The sequence below is a fragment of the Carassius auratus genome, chromosome 46 (assembly GCF_003368295.1).
Source record: "Carassius auratus strain Wakin chromosome 46, ASM336829v1, whole genome shotgun sequence".
Taxonomy (NCBI): Eukaryota; Metazoa; Chordata; class Actinopteri; order Cypriniformes; family Cyprinidae; genus Carassius; species Carassius auratus.
Genome location: NC_039288.1, coordinates 8,019,483 through 8,036,612, shown reverse-complemented (window position 1 = coordinate 8,036,612; position 17,130 = coordinate 8,019,483). Strand labels below are relative to the sequence as shown.

Genomic DNA, 17,130 nt, shown 5'->3' with positions numbered 1-17,130 from the left:
CCTGATTCTGATACTGCCATTTTGCGCGGAGCGTCCAACTGTTAACTATAGGAAATTGGAATTGTTGCTTCATCAAAGATGCCATCGACGAGATGCTGAATTTTCACATTTAGGACCACTGCTGCAACTGTTTGACTCGGATAATAATCATATCTTATTTCGCATTCTCAATAGCGCATGCTTTTATATAACGCGTAAGCGCGCCGAAGGAATTTGGGAAATGATGCTTGGTATCAAATTCCGTGATGCACCGACTCCGCGCATGTAATGAAGCAGGGCGAGTTTTTCCGCGGCTAGACGTCGATAACGCTCCAATGTTAATTTTCGTTTTCTGAGACAGTTAGCTTCGTCCAAACAGCAATTACATGGTTAACCGGCAACACCGGAGGCTAGCGAGTAACATAGTGTCCTTTTTGCGCGTGCTGAACTGGTAGGCCTATTTAAATAACGATCTGTCATTATATTGTCCTCGTTTCAGCGCGCGGTGATTGCCGTTATCTGAATGTCAGTGCATCCTCGCCCGTGTCCGGTTCGTATCAGGGTAGCGCTCTCCGCAAGACCGACTAAGCCCACGGAGCGGGCTCCCACACACCCCTGCAGTGAATAGATCTGTGTGAAAGACGATTGATTGAAAATCGTAATATGTCGGGACAGTCCATCACGGACCGGATCGCCGCGGCTCAGCACAGCATGACCGGATCTGCCATCAGCAAAGCCGTGTGCAAGGCCACGACGCACGAAGTCAGCGCGCCCAAGAAGAAGCACCTTGATTGTAGGTTAAAGCAGAAAAAAAAAAAAAAAAACGCTGCGAAATGTCACCCGTTGTGTTTTGCACTGGGCTTCTTCTGCCGTGTAGATTCCCTCTCTGTCTGCCGCTCTTTTGCTGCTATTTACATCCTAATCGAGGACATTCAGATGATTATAGTAGATGATGATTTCTGGACAGCCATTATAGCGTTCATTTCATCAATTTACTGAAGGTCACCGTGGCACGTTCACAGTCCCGTGCGGACGTAATGCAAATTAGGATGCGTGATTGGCACACTGACCAATTTGCATACGGCAGGGACCTCATAACCATTTCACATGACGTTATTTATTTAATCGAAATACATTCTAATCATTTTGATTCTATGCATGCCAGATCGGAAATATAACTAGATGTTTATTAAATAATTATGCAGGTTCCAATGTAGCCAACGTGTACAAGGCTGAATCCTATAGGAAACATACAATGTCAAGGGCATAGCATGATAAACACTAGCTTGCGCGCACAATGCAAGGTGCAGATTGCTCGTGATTTGTGCACGAATTCTTGGTTTTAATGTTGGTGTTGCTGTTTGTATTTCTCCATTGTTGACTCAGTATGATGCAGTGACGTTTGTAGCTTAGTAGATTCATATTGGGACACCTTATCCTTAATCTGGTTTATCTGAACATAAATGGTGCATTGCATTTGTTAATTTAGCTTTCGTTAATTTTGCATTCATTAAATATAGGTTAATGCAAGAAGCATAGTTAAGATATTTATGTAAACAATTCTGTTAACTGATATGAGTCACAAAAATGGAGAAAGATTTGATGTTAAGATTGGCAAGGTGATCGGTAAGAATTCACTAATAATAACTAAGGGTAGCTGATTAATGAAGCGGGTTATCAATTAAACCGTCAGTTAATGAGTCCAGTGCAGATGTCCTGTGGGGGACATAAAGAAAGCAGCCTGCAGATCTAATAAACTGCCAGGCTCATTCAAAGTAATAAAGGTAGCAGGTGTTTTCTGAATACATGCTAGCGTTCACTGACACAGGTTCTATTATCAGTTAATTAGAGCGAAATCAAGTGAAACTTTTGAGTAACTGCTATTCGAGCAATGCCATGTTAGATAACAGACCAGCATCTGTATGGATTGTCCTATTACAGTGAAACATCACAGTTCTGGCAGTTTACCTTATATAATTATGAACCACTGAAGTAGACAGATAAATACCCGTGAGTATGCATAGAATGTCGTTAGAATGAATATTTGCTGTACAAAGCTATGGTATGCCATCTAGATTAACTAAACATGTTATACCAAATATATGACTGAAAGAATGTGGACACCTGAAAAAGACAACCTGATTATTGGACATTTGATTTCCAAACCATTGGCATTAACAGTTAGTCCTTCCTAACCGCTCCCATTCTCCTGGGAAGTGTTGGAACATGGATGCAGGGATTTCGCTCCTGTTCACTCAGAAGGGCATCTCTGACTTGTAGTCAGCTCTCTGATTCATCCCAAAGGTGTTCAGGTCTGGGCTTTGTGCAGGCTATTCACCAGACTAACTCATAAATCATTAATTATGGACTTTTTATTTATGGACCCCCAAAGGGGCTTTGCTACGCTGGTTAGTACTAAAACGTTTAAGTAAACTGGATGACTATGTTCTAGATTTTATGCATCTGTTAATAACGAGTGTAGCTGAAATAGCTAAAGCTGTTCATTCCTGTTCATGTTTTGTTCTTACTTTTTTGACCATATAATGTTTCAGATGCATTATATATATAAATATATAATATATATAAAATAATTTCTTTTAAAAAGCCTAGACTTTTAAACACTACTGTATATCAACTAATAAGTAGGTCCACTGACTTATTAAACAATAATATACTGGTCCTGGATCATGTACAATCATTGTTTGTGCTCTGTTTTGCACACCTTCCACAGATCTAATGCACTGCACCAATGAGCTGAACGTGAATATACCTCACTTGGCTGACACATTGTTTGAGAGGACAGCAAATCAAAGCTGGGTGGTGGTCTTTAAAGCTCTCATCACTACACACCACCTCATGATTTACGGCAATGAGGTAAGATGCGCTGCTTGAATTCATGTTGTTCTTGTCAGTTTCTCAGCGAAATGACGTGTGTCACAAAATCAATGTAAAAGTACTTGCCATAACAATTCGGACCGATTTTTGAAGTATGAACTCTTTCGGTTAGCTGTGAAACATAATATTTCTGGTTTTAATGTTTTTCAGAAGGTTTCTTCTTGTTATTATTCTGCTCACTTTGCTCTACTGATAACCTTGCACATGCTTTTTATCATCCAGAGGTTTATCCAGTACCTTGCATCAAGAAGCACACTCTTTAACTTGAATAATTTCATAGATAAAGGCGCATTACAAGGTACGTTTTATGGTTTATACTTCATAATGATTGTATTTGTGAACCTACTCATCATAATTTATGCTGTATGTGAAGCTTTAAGTGGTCTAAAGCAGTGTTTCATTGAATGTCTCTTCTAGGTTACGATATGTCCATCTACATTAGACGTTACAGCAGGTATCTGACCGAGAGGGCTCTGTCCTACAGACTCGTCGCAGCTGATTTCACCAAGATGAAGAGAGGGTGAGGCATCTGCTCTGGGGAAATATTCCTTAATGAGCCAAATAAGACAAATGGCAGCATTACTGCAGAAAGAACGGCTGCCTTAGAAGGTGTACAGTTGTAGTTTCATCTATGTGTAATGTGTCCTGCACAGGACGGATGGAGTGATGCGCACTATGAGCATAGAAAAGCTGATGAAAACCCTACCTGTCATTCAGAATCAGCTGGACGCCCTTCTGGATTTTGAGGTACAGGAGACAACATATTTCAGTTTCTAAAGCCAAAATTGTGTGTGAATAAAATGAAAATAAAATAAATGATTTTGATTGGTACACCTGTGTAGTTATGACTACATGAATGTCTGATCTTAAAATATTGCAAGCTTATGTCCTGACGCTTTAGTCACATCATTTCACATCTGCTCTTACATCTCTGCAGTTTTACACTTTGTAATTCAGAGACTGTAAACTGTTTTATTATTATTATTAATTACTGGGCATTATTTTACATATTTGGATCCAATAGCAGGGAACATTGTATAAGTATATTGGCTAAGTTGTCACAATGGGAAATACTGTCATTAAACAGCCTATTAAAGACGTTTAAATGTTAAAATAATTTGATAAAAAGTATATATATATATGCAATGTACAAATTGTGAGAAAAAAGGAATGGAATAATTTACAAATCTCATAAACTTATATTTTAATCACAATAGTATATAGATAACATATCAAATGTTGAAAGTGAGACATTTTGAAATGTCATGCCAAATATTGGCTCATTTTGGATTTCATGAGAGCTACACATTCCAAAAAAGTTGGGACAGATAGCAATAAGAGGCCAGAAAAGTTTAATGTACATATAAGGAATAGCTGGAGGACCAATTTGCAACTTATTAGGTCAATTGGCAACATGATTGGGTATAAAAAGAGCCTCTCAGAGTGGCAGTGTCTCTCAGAAGTCAAGATGGGCAGAGGATCACCAATTCCCCAAATGCTGCGGCGAAAAATAGTGGAGCAATATCAGAAAGGAGTTTCTCAGAGAAAAAAAAAAGAGTTTGAAGTTATCATCATCTACAGTGCATAATATCATCCAAATATTCAGAGAATATTTATTTATAATATTATAATTTACATAAATTGTACATATGTTAATATACATAGTATATAGATGACACATAGCCTATATAATTTGTAGTTTTATATTTTTAGAACTACAGCAAAATATATATAATAGAAGATAGAGGATTAAAAATATTTAACTGTTATGGATAAAAAAAATTGTAAAACTAAAACTCTCAGTCTTCTGTGACGTTTATGAAAATTCGTTAGTTGATTGATAGTTGAAGCTTTCACTTTTACAAACCATTCTGATACTGAGATACAACCCTAACTTACCCATGTATGGCTTTTGTACCATCACAAGGAGGAGTGGAAGCTTGATATTGCTTGATGATTTATAAATGCCTAGTGGGAATGCAGAAATACACTAAGCCAGTATTTAAATGTTTTGATTATATCTGTGACTCTGTGCTCCCCTGTAGGCCAACTCTAATGAACTGACCAATGGGGTGATCAATTGTGCCTTCACGCTGCTCTTCAAGGACTCTATCCGCATCTTTGCTGCTTACAATGAGGGTGTCATTAATCTGCTAGGTAATGCATTCACCTCAAAGCAAAGATACATATATACAATATATACAAATATATTATATGTTCTTCAAAGAGAAATGTAACTTGCTTAATGGATTTTTTTCTTCACTTCAAAGAGAAATATTTTAATATGAAGAAGAATCAATGCAAAGAGGCACTGGAAATATACAAGAGGTTTCTTATCAGGATGACCAAGCTCTCAGAGTTTCTCAAGGTGGCAGAGGTAAAACGTCTTCAGATATAATCCATGCATGGGATGGTTGGGCTCATCTTATTCAGGCCCTTTTTTGCTAAGTGTCCCTCTTGCCTTTTGGTCCAAGAACCTGTATCAGAGGTCCCCCCTCCATGCTGCCTGTTCTGGTGCCTGCACTGCATGCCTTAGAAGAAAGTCTCTCTATCTATCTGTCCCTCTCTACAACAGCAAGACCAGAGCTATGAAACGACTTTAATGTGCAAACGATGAGTTGAACCTTTGTTTTGCAGTTTGGATGCAGGCACAGTTGTCAATTTGGCCCCTGGGATCTATTTGATGAATAATTGATTTAATGACAAGATAAGATACGTTGCAAAGATAAAGATGAATGAATACTGGGCACCTTGATAAAGGACATGATATTTTTGACAACTGTGCCAATGCGATGGTTGGAATTTAGCTGTTTACTTTTGTCTGTAAATCCCATTATTTTGATGTGTATGGAGGGATATACTGGGGAAAAATGCTAAGCACATCCTTCTGGAGTTTTTTTTTTGTTTCTCTCTTTTGTTTTCTCCTTTTTTTTGCTTTCTGGCTGAATAATATGACTTCAGGAAAAGGGTGAAGTGCTATCCAAAAACTGACTAAAGTTGACTTTAAGAGCACATTTCTTTCTTTGTATAACGATGTGTGTATGCCATTTGTTTTTCTTGTCTTTTTTCCAAAGTCAACATTAGTTGTGTGTTTCTTTTGGATGTTTCTCGCCTAGTCATGTAAATATCTCACCATTGACCTACAAGTGTCTTCTCACTCACCATTTCCGCAGCCTCCACAACCTCAATGTCTGTGTGTTTCCATCCATCCATCCATCCCTCCATCCAGTCGTCCATACTTTGGATTTTGGTTCTCATACACTGCATGGAGTAATGGCTCTTTTTCTTAATTCTTCTTTCTCCCTTCTCCACGTGCCTCGGTTTGCTCTTTTTACCGTTTGGTTTCAAGTTTTGTTTTCCGTTCTCCCTCCCTTCCTTTTCTTTTGTATCACAGCAAGTTGGAATTGATCAGGTTGACATCCCAGATCTCTCACAGGTTAGTGGTGCATTTCATCTCAGTTTCTCTCATGTGGCTTCACCCTGATCTCTCATTCACGTCTCACCCCATAGACCATCATCCCCAGCCCTGATTTCTTTTGATTCCCCCCTCATCTATCAGACTTTTAGGATAGGGGCCTCAAGAAACTTACTCCATACCCGCGCACTCCCAAGGAATCAGATGTGCTGTTTTGCATTTTCTGTTGTCGCCAGAGGTAAATGGGTACCAAAGCTAGTCTATGTGAATATTTTTACAGGTGCTATCTCTGATAGCCGTTGCCTTGATTATAACCACATTTGATTAGTAAAGAAAAGTCAATTAAGGTCTCATTAAAGCTTAGTGCTTGCCCCTCGAGCCACTATTTCTTACTGGCATCTACCCATGAGAAATTTGACTGCTTGTAATTCTAAAGCTGCGTTTTCGCCGTCTCCAACACAATTCCATTTACCTTTCACTTATTCACCAACACCATGGTTGGAAAGAATAACGAACCAATGAATATTTATTCACAAATGGCAGTTTTATATGGAAAAATCTATTAGGAGTGTAAATAACTGTTTAATGAGGAATAAAATGATTATTTCAGAATTTAATATTATTGCCTCCAATTCTACAAAAGTGTTTAAAGATAAAAAAATATATATGTATATATATATATGGCTAAACGTCACATTTGTGGTTTATTGATTGGAATACACAACATCTGTCACATGTGGTCTAGTCACAGAAGTTGACATATTTCAACACAACCACATCTCAAATCCAGTCCGCATATTTCAAAATTTCTGATTCTCCATTGGAAATGAAACGACTTCTGGTCTGTCGTTAGTTGGAGACAGCAAAAAATGCGGCTTTACATGGAATGATATATGGCTAAACGGTGCTTGTGCGATCTCTGCCACGCTGTACGTGGCCAGTCTGACTTTGTGGGAACAGGCTCGCTAAATAAAGAGCTCTCCTAACCTGTACGCACTCACCTTTGCCATATATCTCTGTACTGGTAGGGTATTCTGCTTGGATAGCTTTTTGGGGAGAACAGTGAATGTGCACTTAACTAAAAGAATGCCTTAAAACTGGAGCTGGGGACTGAATTCTGCCTGGCACCTCATGAAGTTTAATAGTCAGCAGTGCTGCTTTTCCGGCGTCTATTGACATTTCTGCCGGGGCGCCAGTCAGTCACGTCCCCCTTCAGTTTGCCACCATTTGGCATTTTTGACATTTTCATTTACATTGGACAGGGACTCCTGAAGGTGTTGGGCTGGCACACTACAGAGTGGTACTTTAATGTCAATAAAACATTTTATTGGAAGGAGTGCCTTGTTTTCTTAAGCTGAAGCAGTATTCAGAAGGCCTGCGTTCTATTCTCAAGTACTCTACCATTAGCACCATTGATTAGGCTTATTTCATAAGTCCTATTTAAGAGTCTTTTCTTGTCTGTAAGCTAGATATTCATCACGGCCTTTTGTATACTCCTGCTCCTGTAGTACCCTTGTCTTAACTTTTCTTCCTTTTTTTATCTCTCCTTTAATAGTGTGTTGTTTCGTTGCATATGTTTCAGATTTCTCAGTGGAATGCTCCCTCTATTGTGTCTTCCTTCAAATTACACGGCTGAGAAATCTGCTCTTTTGTTATTCATGAATTTTCCTCCTGTGAATTGGCATGCACACCGGACACAGCTCGTGGCCCAAAGGCAAACGTTGTCTAAGAGCGGACGCACGTGCCTGCGTGCCAAATCCTTTCGGCCGACATTCTGATTTCAATTGACGTTGCTCTTTTTGGACGAAAGTGCAATACGTGCAAAAAATACTGGCGGTGTGGGCTCACTCAATGTTTGCCTTTCTTTGGTTAACCTGCTTTGGCTTCCATGTGTTTGGAATTCTATCAAAATGGCGATGCAGACTTTACAATCAGCCCGAAAAGAGGCACAGCTGCAATTTTACTCCTGATTTATTTCCAAGAAATCCAAGTGGAATCCAAAGATTAGCAGGTTCTGCTGTGGCCTTTGATACCTGTGCAGTATGTGCATTTATATCCTGTGCATGATTAGAAAAAAAACCCTTGTAGGTCAGTCTGCTTTCTGTTTTTCATGGTTTGTCCTCTTCTTGAGTGATCTCAGTTGACCTCGCCGGTCTTAAGCGGCCTGTCGGAGACCTTGCATGGGAAACAGATATTGTTTTGCATGTGTAGTTTTTAAGCTTAAGTCCTTTCCACTTGAATTACTTCTGTTGTGTTTCCCCTTTGTTTTCAGAATCTCATAACCACTGTTAGGTTCTCTTAGTAACGCAGCCTTTGTGTGTGTGAAGGTATGAGTGTGTGTGAGAAAGAATAAAAGATAGAACAATAAAATATACATGTAGTTTTTGCATTACTTCCTTAATTTATGATTCACAAATAGAAGTATGTTAGGTGCAGATGTTTGTGTGATTGTGTATGTATGTGTGTTTTGATCATTGCTGCTACTGCTTTTTACCATTTTGTTGTTTTGCCTAAAACCTGTGCTGCCTCATCCCTTCTAAACCTCACCACCAGGCTCCCAGCAGTCTCTTAGAAGCTCTTGAACAACATCTGGCTTCTCTGGAGGGCAAGAAAATGAAAGAGGCTTCTACTGTCAGCAGGTACAGGAATTTATGTTGGGATTCCTTATGAGGGTTAGTGACAGATAAGAATGTCAGGAATGGTGAATAGGATGAAAAATGGCCGAGTTTAGTTTACATGCAACTGCCAAGAACAACATTTTGATTGAATCCCTTGAAATCAGTGTTTCTCAACCTTTTTGACTCCAAGATGCTCCTTCTTTTTACACAACAATCCTTAAAAAATGTCAGTTCTGTTGTAAGATTTTATTAGTTTATGCAACATTTCCAGGTCTAGAAATCGCACTTTGTAAATTGAAGTAAAAATAAAAACATTGTAAGGCATATTGAGGCTCCTTTGAAAGTGGTTGGGAACCATTGCTCATTATATGACTTGTGTGTAAAAATATTTCCCTTCACCTTAAATACCTTTGGGTTTACACATCTTTTTATTTGACCTGAACCAAACTTGACTTTCATAATGATCACAACATTTCTCATATAGTTTTTAAAAACTTACATTGACAGACCTTGACATGAGGGTCTAAAAGGATATTTTCTATTTTATAATTTTCTTGTCACATGACATAAAAAAAGTTATAATTTTACTAAAATATTATGGAGCCCCGCACATGACATGCAAGAAAAAATAGTAGGCTAAATCGTGTGCACGATTTACTAATTCGTTCCCTCAATGTACTAAAACATGCACACGATTACTATTGCGTTCCCTCGATTTACTATTTCGTTCACTCGATTTATAAATTGTGTGCACGATTTACTAATTAGTTCCCTCGATTTGCTAAGTCATGTGCACGATCTAGCAAATCGAGTGAACGCAAAAGCAAATTGAGGGAACGCAATAGTAATTGTGTGCACGTTTTAGTACATTGAGGGAACGAATTAGTAAATTGTGCACACAATTTATTTATTTGTTCTTGCATGTCATGTGCGGGGCTCTATAAAATATAATGCTAGGTTACTTAAAAAAGAATCCTTCCAAAACGGCATTCTGTGAATGAGATATCATATTTGGGAATAAAAAAAAAAAAAAAGATATATCCCTAAATTAGGCGCAAAATTATGCGCCCGTTTGAATGGTCATTACAGTTCAGCTCATAATCATGTTGTTATGGTGATTCTAGTTCCCACAGTAAGGTTTTTACAGATCAACTCAAACTTTCATAGATAGCGCAAAAGATGTGTTTGTTTATGTATCTGCGGCTATCAGACGTTCCAGTAAAATCATTCTGTTTTTGCATTCATAGGGAGGTGGAGGGACTGCAGCCTGCAAAGGTAAAAAATCCAATTCATTCATCGCTTCATATTTCTGTCAAATTGCTAATGAGACAATGAGGCATCAGCATGAAACATATTTTCAATGTCTTTTCCCTTTTCATAGTTTTATCCAAACAATTATATGTTCTAAGAAACATTCGGCACCAATGTCATCAGTTTCTGCTGTTGTTTCTGTTCTGCAGGCTGTTCAGCTCAAAGACATTGGCATGCAGACTCCAACAATATCCCCCAGCGGGCAGTCTGTGGGCAGTGCCAACAGTAGCTGCGCCAGCAGTGGTGCCACCGAGCTTCTGTCCAGTCCACCTGATCTAACCATCACAAACGGGTACATGAGGCTGGCTTTTCTGGAGTGGTTCTAGTGTAGTGGCACATTACTCTGTATTTCCAAATTTGTTGCATTTATTCACTTAGCAATCACATTTATCCAAAGACAAATGGGATCAAAGTTGCAGAAGTGCTTGTGTTTCCATTACAAGGTTTAATTGTATTTTCCTCATTATCCCCAATAGTGTGCACAACTTCGCCAATGACCATTTTGATCTCCAACACAATTCTAGCACCCCTGCTCAGACGACTACCCTAGCAGGCAGTAACAACAGCTGGGGAGGTAATTGAACTGGCACAAAACTGTCTCTGTTGATCTTCTCTATTCTGAGCGTTGTGGCACTCTCCTTTAATACAATATTAATTCTGCTCTTTCATTTTTTTTTGTTTAATGGCACATTCTCTGCTTGTTTGGGACTCAACCGAGTGAGTATTTTACACATTTTTATGATACGTTTAATGGCTTTTAAAATGGAACGAATGCAAAAAAATAATCTTTTTCAGGTTCGCCTCCATCTTCCATTGGTCAGACAAACAGATCATTCATACTCAAAAACACACCAGTGCTTCTGTTATGCATGATTAGTGGAGTCTGATTTGTGAAATTATTTTTATGAACCAGTTTATTATTTAGTAAATGAACAACATAACCAGTGTAGCCTAATTAATGAAGGAATGACTCTTATGAACCAATTATATTTAGTAAATCAGAAACATGCAACACCACCAGCGTAGCATGTTTCAAGAAGAAAAAAAAAGGTATTTTGAACAAGCTGTTTTTAGTGAATCAGAAGCATACAGCATGACCAGTGATGTCCGATTCAGGAACATCCAATGATTTTTGGAAAACCAGAAACATAATAAATGACTTATTTCCTCTTTTTTTATCTTCTAGATTGGTTTTCACATAGGAGCTCTTTTGAAGCCCACCCTGTCCTCGCAGGTCCAAAGTCAAGGCACACAGCTCTACAACGGAGGAAAATTACTTACTAATGACCTGGACTCATCCTTGGCCAATCTTGTGGGCAGTGAGTCTTTCATCGGTCTCATTTATTTTGTTTCTATGGTGATTTAACAAAATACGACAGACTGTAATAAATGTAATGATAATGTACATGTTGTATTTGTTGTAGATTTACATTTTGGAGGACCCCCAGCCAAAAAGTAAGGCTTTTACGATGTAAAGTGAATAATATTTTATATGTTTACTGATAATTATTTTTGCTATATGAAGTACAGCTGTAACAGTCTGACATAGGAAACCTTTGTTTTCAGGCCAGAAGTTCAGTGGACTCACTTTGAGAAGAAATCGTCTGGAGGTTCCCACTGGCAGTCTAAAGCCATGAATGGCACGGCACCCTGGAGTCACGCGCACCTGGCCCCTGCTCCCATACCGATGCCACAGATGGTATGGAAATTGACTCATTCCTCAAGGCATGCTCTTGTTAGGAAATTTCAGTCTCCTTCTTCGGTTCTATATGATTGAATACAACATGCATGTGATTCAAGAGCTGAGCATCTTAGCTTGTGCACTATATAGAGCACAAAATAGGTCCTTGGTTATGTGTGATTCTCAGTAATGCCTTTATCTTTCTCTCTTCTGTATGTTTTTGTAATGATACAGAATGGAATGATTTATACTGGCTATGTAAGTCCTGCTTTTACATAAACATGAACAAATCTGCTAAATTCAGAGAACTATCAAAATAAACCATTTAAACGTAATTCTTACTTCTTTAATGTTTGTCTTTCTCAGGCACCAGCTCCCGTTGCATTTCCGATGACAACCCCCCAAGTGCCTGTGTATGGGATGGTAAGTGTTTCTCATGTCAGCTTGATAATCTTGGCTTAATAATGTTTAGGATTCAGTATATATAATTGTTTTAAACACGTTTATGCATGCCAAGGCTGTATTTATTTGGTCAGAAATAAATGAACCGTTTTCTTTTTTCACAATGTAATTTATTTCTGTCATGGCAAAGCTGAATTTTCACCAGCCTTTACTTCAGACTTCAGTGTCACATGTTCCTATAGAAATCATTCTAATAAGCTTGTTTGGTGCTCAAGAAACATTTCTTCTTATTATGTTGAGGGAACCCTGGTTCTTTATACAGTAACATAATAAGTGTCTTTATTGTCACTTTTGATTAATATAATACACCATTAATGAATAATTAGTATTACTACTTAAATATATATATAGTGAGTGAGTGAAGTGACATTCAGCCAAGTATGGTGACCCATACTCAGAATTTGTGCTCTGCATTTAACCCATCCGAAGTGCACACACACAGAGCAGTGAACACACACACTGTGAGCACACACCCGGAGCAGTGGGCAGCCATTTATGCTGTGGTGCCCGGGGAGCAGTTGGGGGTTCGATGCCTTGCTCAAGGGCACCTAAGTCATGGTATTGAAGGTGGAGAAAGAACTGTTCATGCACTACCCCCACCCACAATTCCGTCCGGCCCAAGACCAGAACTCACAACCCTTCAATTGGGAGTCCGACTCTCTAACCATTAGGCCACGACTTCCCCTAGCATTTTTCTATATATATATAACTTTTGGAATTAGTTCCAAAGTATAGATTTTCATGTCATCAGCCGGAGTTGGAGGTGTGTCAGTGAGAAAACGTCTGTGTTAATGGAAAATTGTTAAAGTGTAACTAAACCCCTGGTCAGAGCCTGACTCCATCCACTGACAATATTTGAAAAATGCTGAAAAGTGGGCAGATCACAGCGGAGATAGAGGGGACGAACCGAGGGCAGGCCTGACCGAGTGCGGCGGATTGATTGACAGCTGCTGTCAGAGACGCTAAAATGGAGAGTGACTGTAATGACGCAAGTAGCTTTGCATCAGAGTGATCATTTGAAGTAGAGGACTTTTCTCACCTACTTTCACCTGAAGTAGAGGATGTCGAGGCGTCTGTTCATATCAATTCGATCAACTGGCTCAAACTGCGGTTTTAACTCCCACATCGCGTCGCTTTTCAGCGCGAGCTGTGTGGAGAAGCCCATCTCCACCTCCATTGCGTTGGAGAAGCAATCCCGTGCAAAATGCAGTTTGCACACTCCAGCTCTAGGCGGGAACTCACGGTCTTCCAGGCCAAGTGCATGCAACCACTGGCGCCTAATTTTAAAGTCTGCTGGAAAACTATGCAGTCCAGCAGTGCTGTCACAACCAGCAACACACCTATGTACCATCCTGACCACTGTACTAAATACAGATAAATCTATGCTAACTTGAATATCTAAATAATTACATAATTGATATGCTAAATAGATGCTATAATCCTGTTTTCAATACTCGCAATTCCAACTCCTGACTCACTACTGTGATTTTGACGGAACAAGATGGTTTTATACTGCCAGGGGCGTGGTAGCTCGTAGCAAGGGGCGTGGTGAGCTGGAAACTGCCTACGTCACCTGCCACCGCTTACGTCACTTGCCACCACAACATCCAATAGGAAAAATCAACTGCAGTAGCCACCGTTCAACCTGAAGAGGGCAGAACTCAGACGTTTTTACTAGGGCCGGGACTCGATTAAAAAAATTAATCTAATTAATTAGAGGCTTTGTAATTAATTAATCAAAATTAATCGCATTTTAATCGCATATAAATATTTGACCTGAGAACAGTGAGAAGTATTTTTTTTTCACATGGATTTATAGTATACCATTGAATAATGACTGAATACATAAGCTTAAGCAACAAAATATTGTTTATTTTTGTTCAACCAAGTCTAGCAGACCAGTGCAATTTTTGCCATGAAGTGTATCAATAGCATATTTAGAAACAATTTAGAAATAGTACATTTCAGAAATTCAGGAAGCTTATAGGTGCTGGAACCTTCTGTAAAGTGTTTAAGTAATACACAATACTGTCAATTACATTCAGAACATTGGAAACACTGACTATTAGAAAACATCTCTCTGTTGCTTCAGAGGCCATAAAATACTAACCTTGGCCAAAACAATAAAGAGTTCAACATAAACTGTTGCACCAACAAAATAATACATAGTTCAACATAAAGTGTAAAGTCCACGCTAGCTGCTATATGTTTTGCGTTGAGGTGATACTTGAGGCTCGATGTGCTGCGGTGATATGCGAACGCTAGTTGGTGCTTCAGTATAATCGGTCCGCCGAAACTCAACCAGTCAGAAACGTTCCGTGGTGCAAAAATAAGTTATTAAAAATGCGGGATTTTTTTTAATCTTAGTTAACGCGTTATTTTTTGTGTAATTAATTAATCTCAATTAACGCGTTAAAGTCCCGGCCCTAGTTTTTACACCATATATTGTAGAATTAAAACACTTTATGCTCAAATGTCAAAAAAGTTACTCGAATCAATGAACAGCACTAATAAAGCCCCATTCTTATAGATCATTAACTAAAAAAAGTTGGTTTAGGGTTTAGTTACTCTTTAAAATACACACATATATATCTGCTTTTTTTTCATTTACACTAAATCTAAGTTGCATGTACAAAATACCATTGTATTATACAATTACAATAGAATATATTACAATTTAATCTACAGAATCTTCAAAAATTTAATAAAACATAAAAAAACTAAAACACTTGAAGTGCTTTCTTTATTCATCACTTTGTAGATTTAAAATCCTTTACAGTTTATGAAGAGGCACATCGCCATTTTGCTCCAACCATAGTTAGGCAAACACACCTGATGTCCTAATTACGACTTTCCAACTCTTAACAACATTTCATTGCTCTGCAGATTCCTCCTCCTGTGGGCCAGATGGGGACAGTACCCTTAATGGCTCCCCAGCATGTGATATATAACCAGCCCATCCTGCGCACCACCAATCCTTTCACCCCAATCCCTGGAGCTCAGGTACTCTCGCTCAAGAACGTCCAATAGTTTACCCAAAAATAAAAACATTCCAAACCCGTCCTTCGTTCATCTTCAGAACACAAATTAAGATATTTTTGATGAAATCCGAGAGCTTTCTGACCCTACATACACAGCAAAGCAACTGTAACGTTCCCAGGCCCAGAAAGGTAGTTAGATGGTGGTAGTTAAATGTCCATGTGACATCAGTGGTTCAACTATAATTTTATGAAGCTACAATATTACAATATATTTGTTCTCTTCCTTGTCAGTCTTCGCAGAAAGTTAAGTAGAGTACCACGACGCATGCAGATGGTGCTGCTGGGTGTTCAGACATAGAACCTGGATGCGCTGCGCCTTGATTACAAGTAAAAATGTAACTTATGCTGTACATAAAGCAGTCCTTGTAAACATATCTGAAGATTTCGACAAAGAAATCTCATGAATGCACTGTGACGATTGACAAGAAAGAAAATAAACTATTGAACTACTGATGTCACATGAACCGTTTTAACAATGTCCTAACTACCTTTCTGAGCCTGGGAACATGTCATTTGCATTGCTGTCTATATAGGGTCAGAAAGCTCCCGGATTTCATCGGAAAAAATGTTTTTGTGTTCCGGGTTTGGAACGACCTGAGGATGAGTAATGAATGACAGAAGTTTCATTTTGGGGTGAAGTATCCCTTTAAAGGCTGTTTTTCAGTACATACCTCTACATGGAACCTGCGATAATACGATCTCTTTTTTCTAGATGCACTTCATGTAGCACTGAGGGCCATGATGAACTGACACATACGCCCAAGGAAAAACATCAACCAATCCAAAACCAAAAATGGCAAGGGAGACATGAGAAATGGTTCAACTGGCTCAAAGAGACTGAAAATGTTATGTGGCATTTCCCCCCTTAGCCTGTGTGTTTGTAACATACCCCATCCATCCATCTACATAACAGTCCTCCGTCATTTACATGTTACCTTTAATTTCTAAGTGTCAAAATCTAGTGTTTTTAGGCAGCCCTCTTTGATGATGTCACTGGCTGATGCAAACGGAATGACAATGTACAGTGAATTGCAGTGGAATGAAAAGTTGTCATGATGTCAAGCCCCTCCCCCTTCCCTTTCGTTTGGAAAAGTGATTGTTGTAATTGTGCACACTTGAATCAGTGTTTATAATGTCTAAACCAAGCCACGGTTTTGTATGCGCATTGCCTGAATAGTGTTTCGAATCAACCACTGTCAATGTTGATTGTGCCACAGCGGCTGGCATCTCAGTTTCTTGAGTCTTGGAGAAATGTGTACAGGTCACTTTTCGTACATTTGTCTCGTCCCCAAACATTTTGGATTTCACCTTAAAAGTTCGATTTGTTTCTACATGACTTGTAATGCCTCATTCAGGTATGGTAAGGTATGGCTGTTTGGATTAAAGTAAAATACAGCAGTATGTTTCTGTATGGAAATTATACAATTTATTACATTAATGGCAAAATGTGCACATCATTAATAAGACGCAGGCTACGGCTGTGTCTGAAAACACCCTCTGTACCCTTATATAGTCCACTATTTAAGGAGACAGCATTGTGGTGTTATAGTAAGCTTGTCTGTGTTTAAGACGAGCTCAAGATTTTTCCACATTTTATTCTGACAAAATATATCAGTAATGTGATCTTAAAAGCTTTACTTGTCTTAAAAAAAGCGAACTAGGCTAATGCCGACTACTGGGTTGACTTACAAAAATATATCACTACAGCACTCTATAGGGGGCAATTTC

General features: G+C 38.8%; 1 protein-coding gene across 3 annotated transcripts; it reads left to right on the top strand.

Moving 5' to 3' along the window:
* The first annotated feature begins 23 nt into the window (after positions 1–23).
* LOC113064041 (phosphatidylinositol-binding clathrin assembly protein) lies at positions 24–16,803 on the top strand. Of its 3 annotated transcripts, none has more exons than XM_026234555.1 (19): positions 24–772; positions 2,711–2,853; positions 3,097–3,172; positions 3,292–3,394; positions 3,528–3,621; positions 4,920–5,031; positions 5,145–5,251; positions 6,224–6,310; positions 8,843–8,928; positions 10,155–10,182; positions 10,368–10,510; positions 10,695–10,792; positions 11,421–11,537; positions 11,643–11,673; positions 11,785–11,917; positions 12,134–12,157; positions 12,266–12,322; positions 15,248–15,364; positions 16,115–16,803. In XM_026234555.1, exons 1-19 carry the CDS (start codon positions 643–645, stop codon positions 16,127–16,129), a joined length of 1,701 nt encoding a protein of 566 aa, XP_026090340.1. In that variant the 5' UTR covers positions 24–642; the 3' UTR covers positions 16,130–16,803. The 3 variants fall into 3 exon arrangements, with proteins under 3 accessions (XP_026090340.1, XP_026090341.1, XP_026090342.1); XM_026234556.1 differs by having other exon boundaries at positions 643–772; positions 6,269–6,310; XM_026234557.1 differs by lacking the exon at positions 6,224–6,310 and having other exon boundaries at positions 643–772.
* The last annotated feature ends 327 nt before the right edge of the window (positions 16,804–17,130 follow it).

Coding starts and splice junctions, on each gene's coding strand:
- LOC113064041 (XM_026234555.1), top strand. CDS start 643: ATGTCGGGACAGTCCATCACGGACCGGATCGCCGCGGCTCAGCACAGC. Junction 3,173..3,291: donor AGATAAAGGCGCATTACAAG/GTACGTTTTATG, acceptor TGTCTCTTCTAG/GTTACGATATGTCCATCTAC. Junction 6,311..8,842: donor ACATCCCAGATCTCTCACAG/GTTAGTGGTGCA, acceptor CCTCACCACCAG/GCTCCCAGCAGTCTCTTAGA.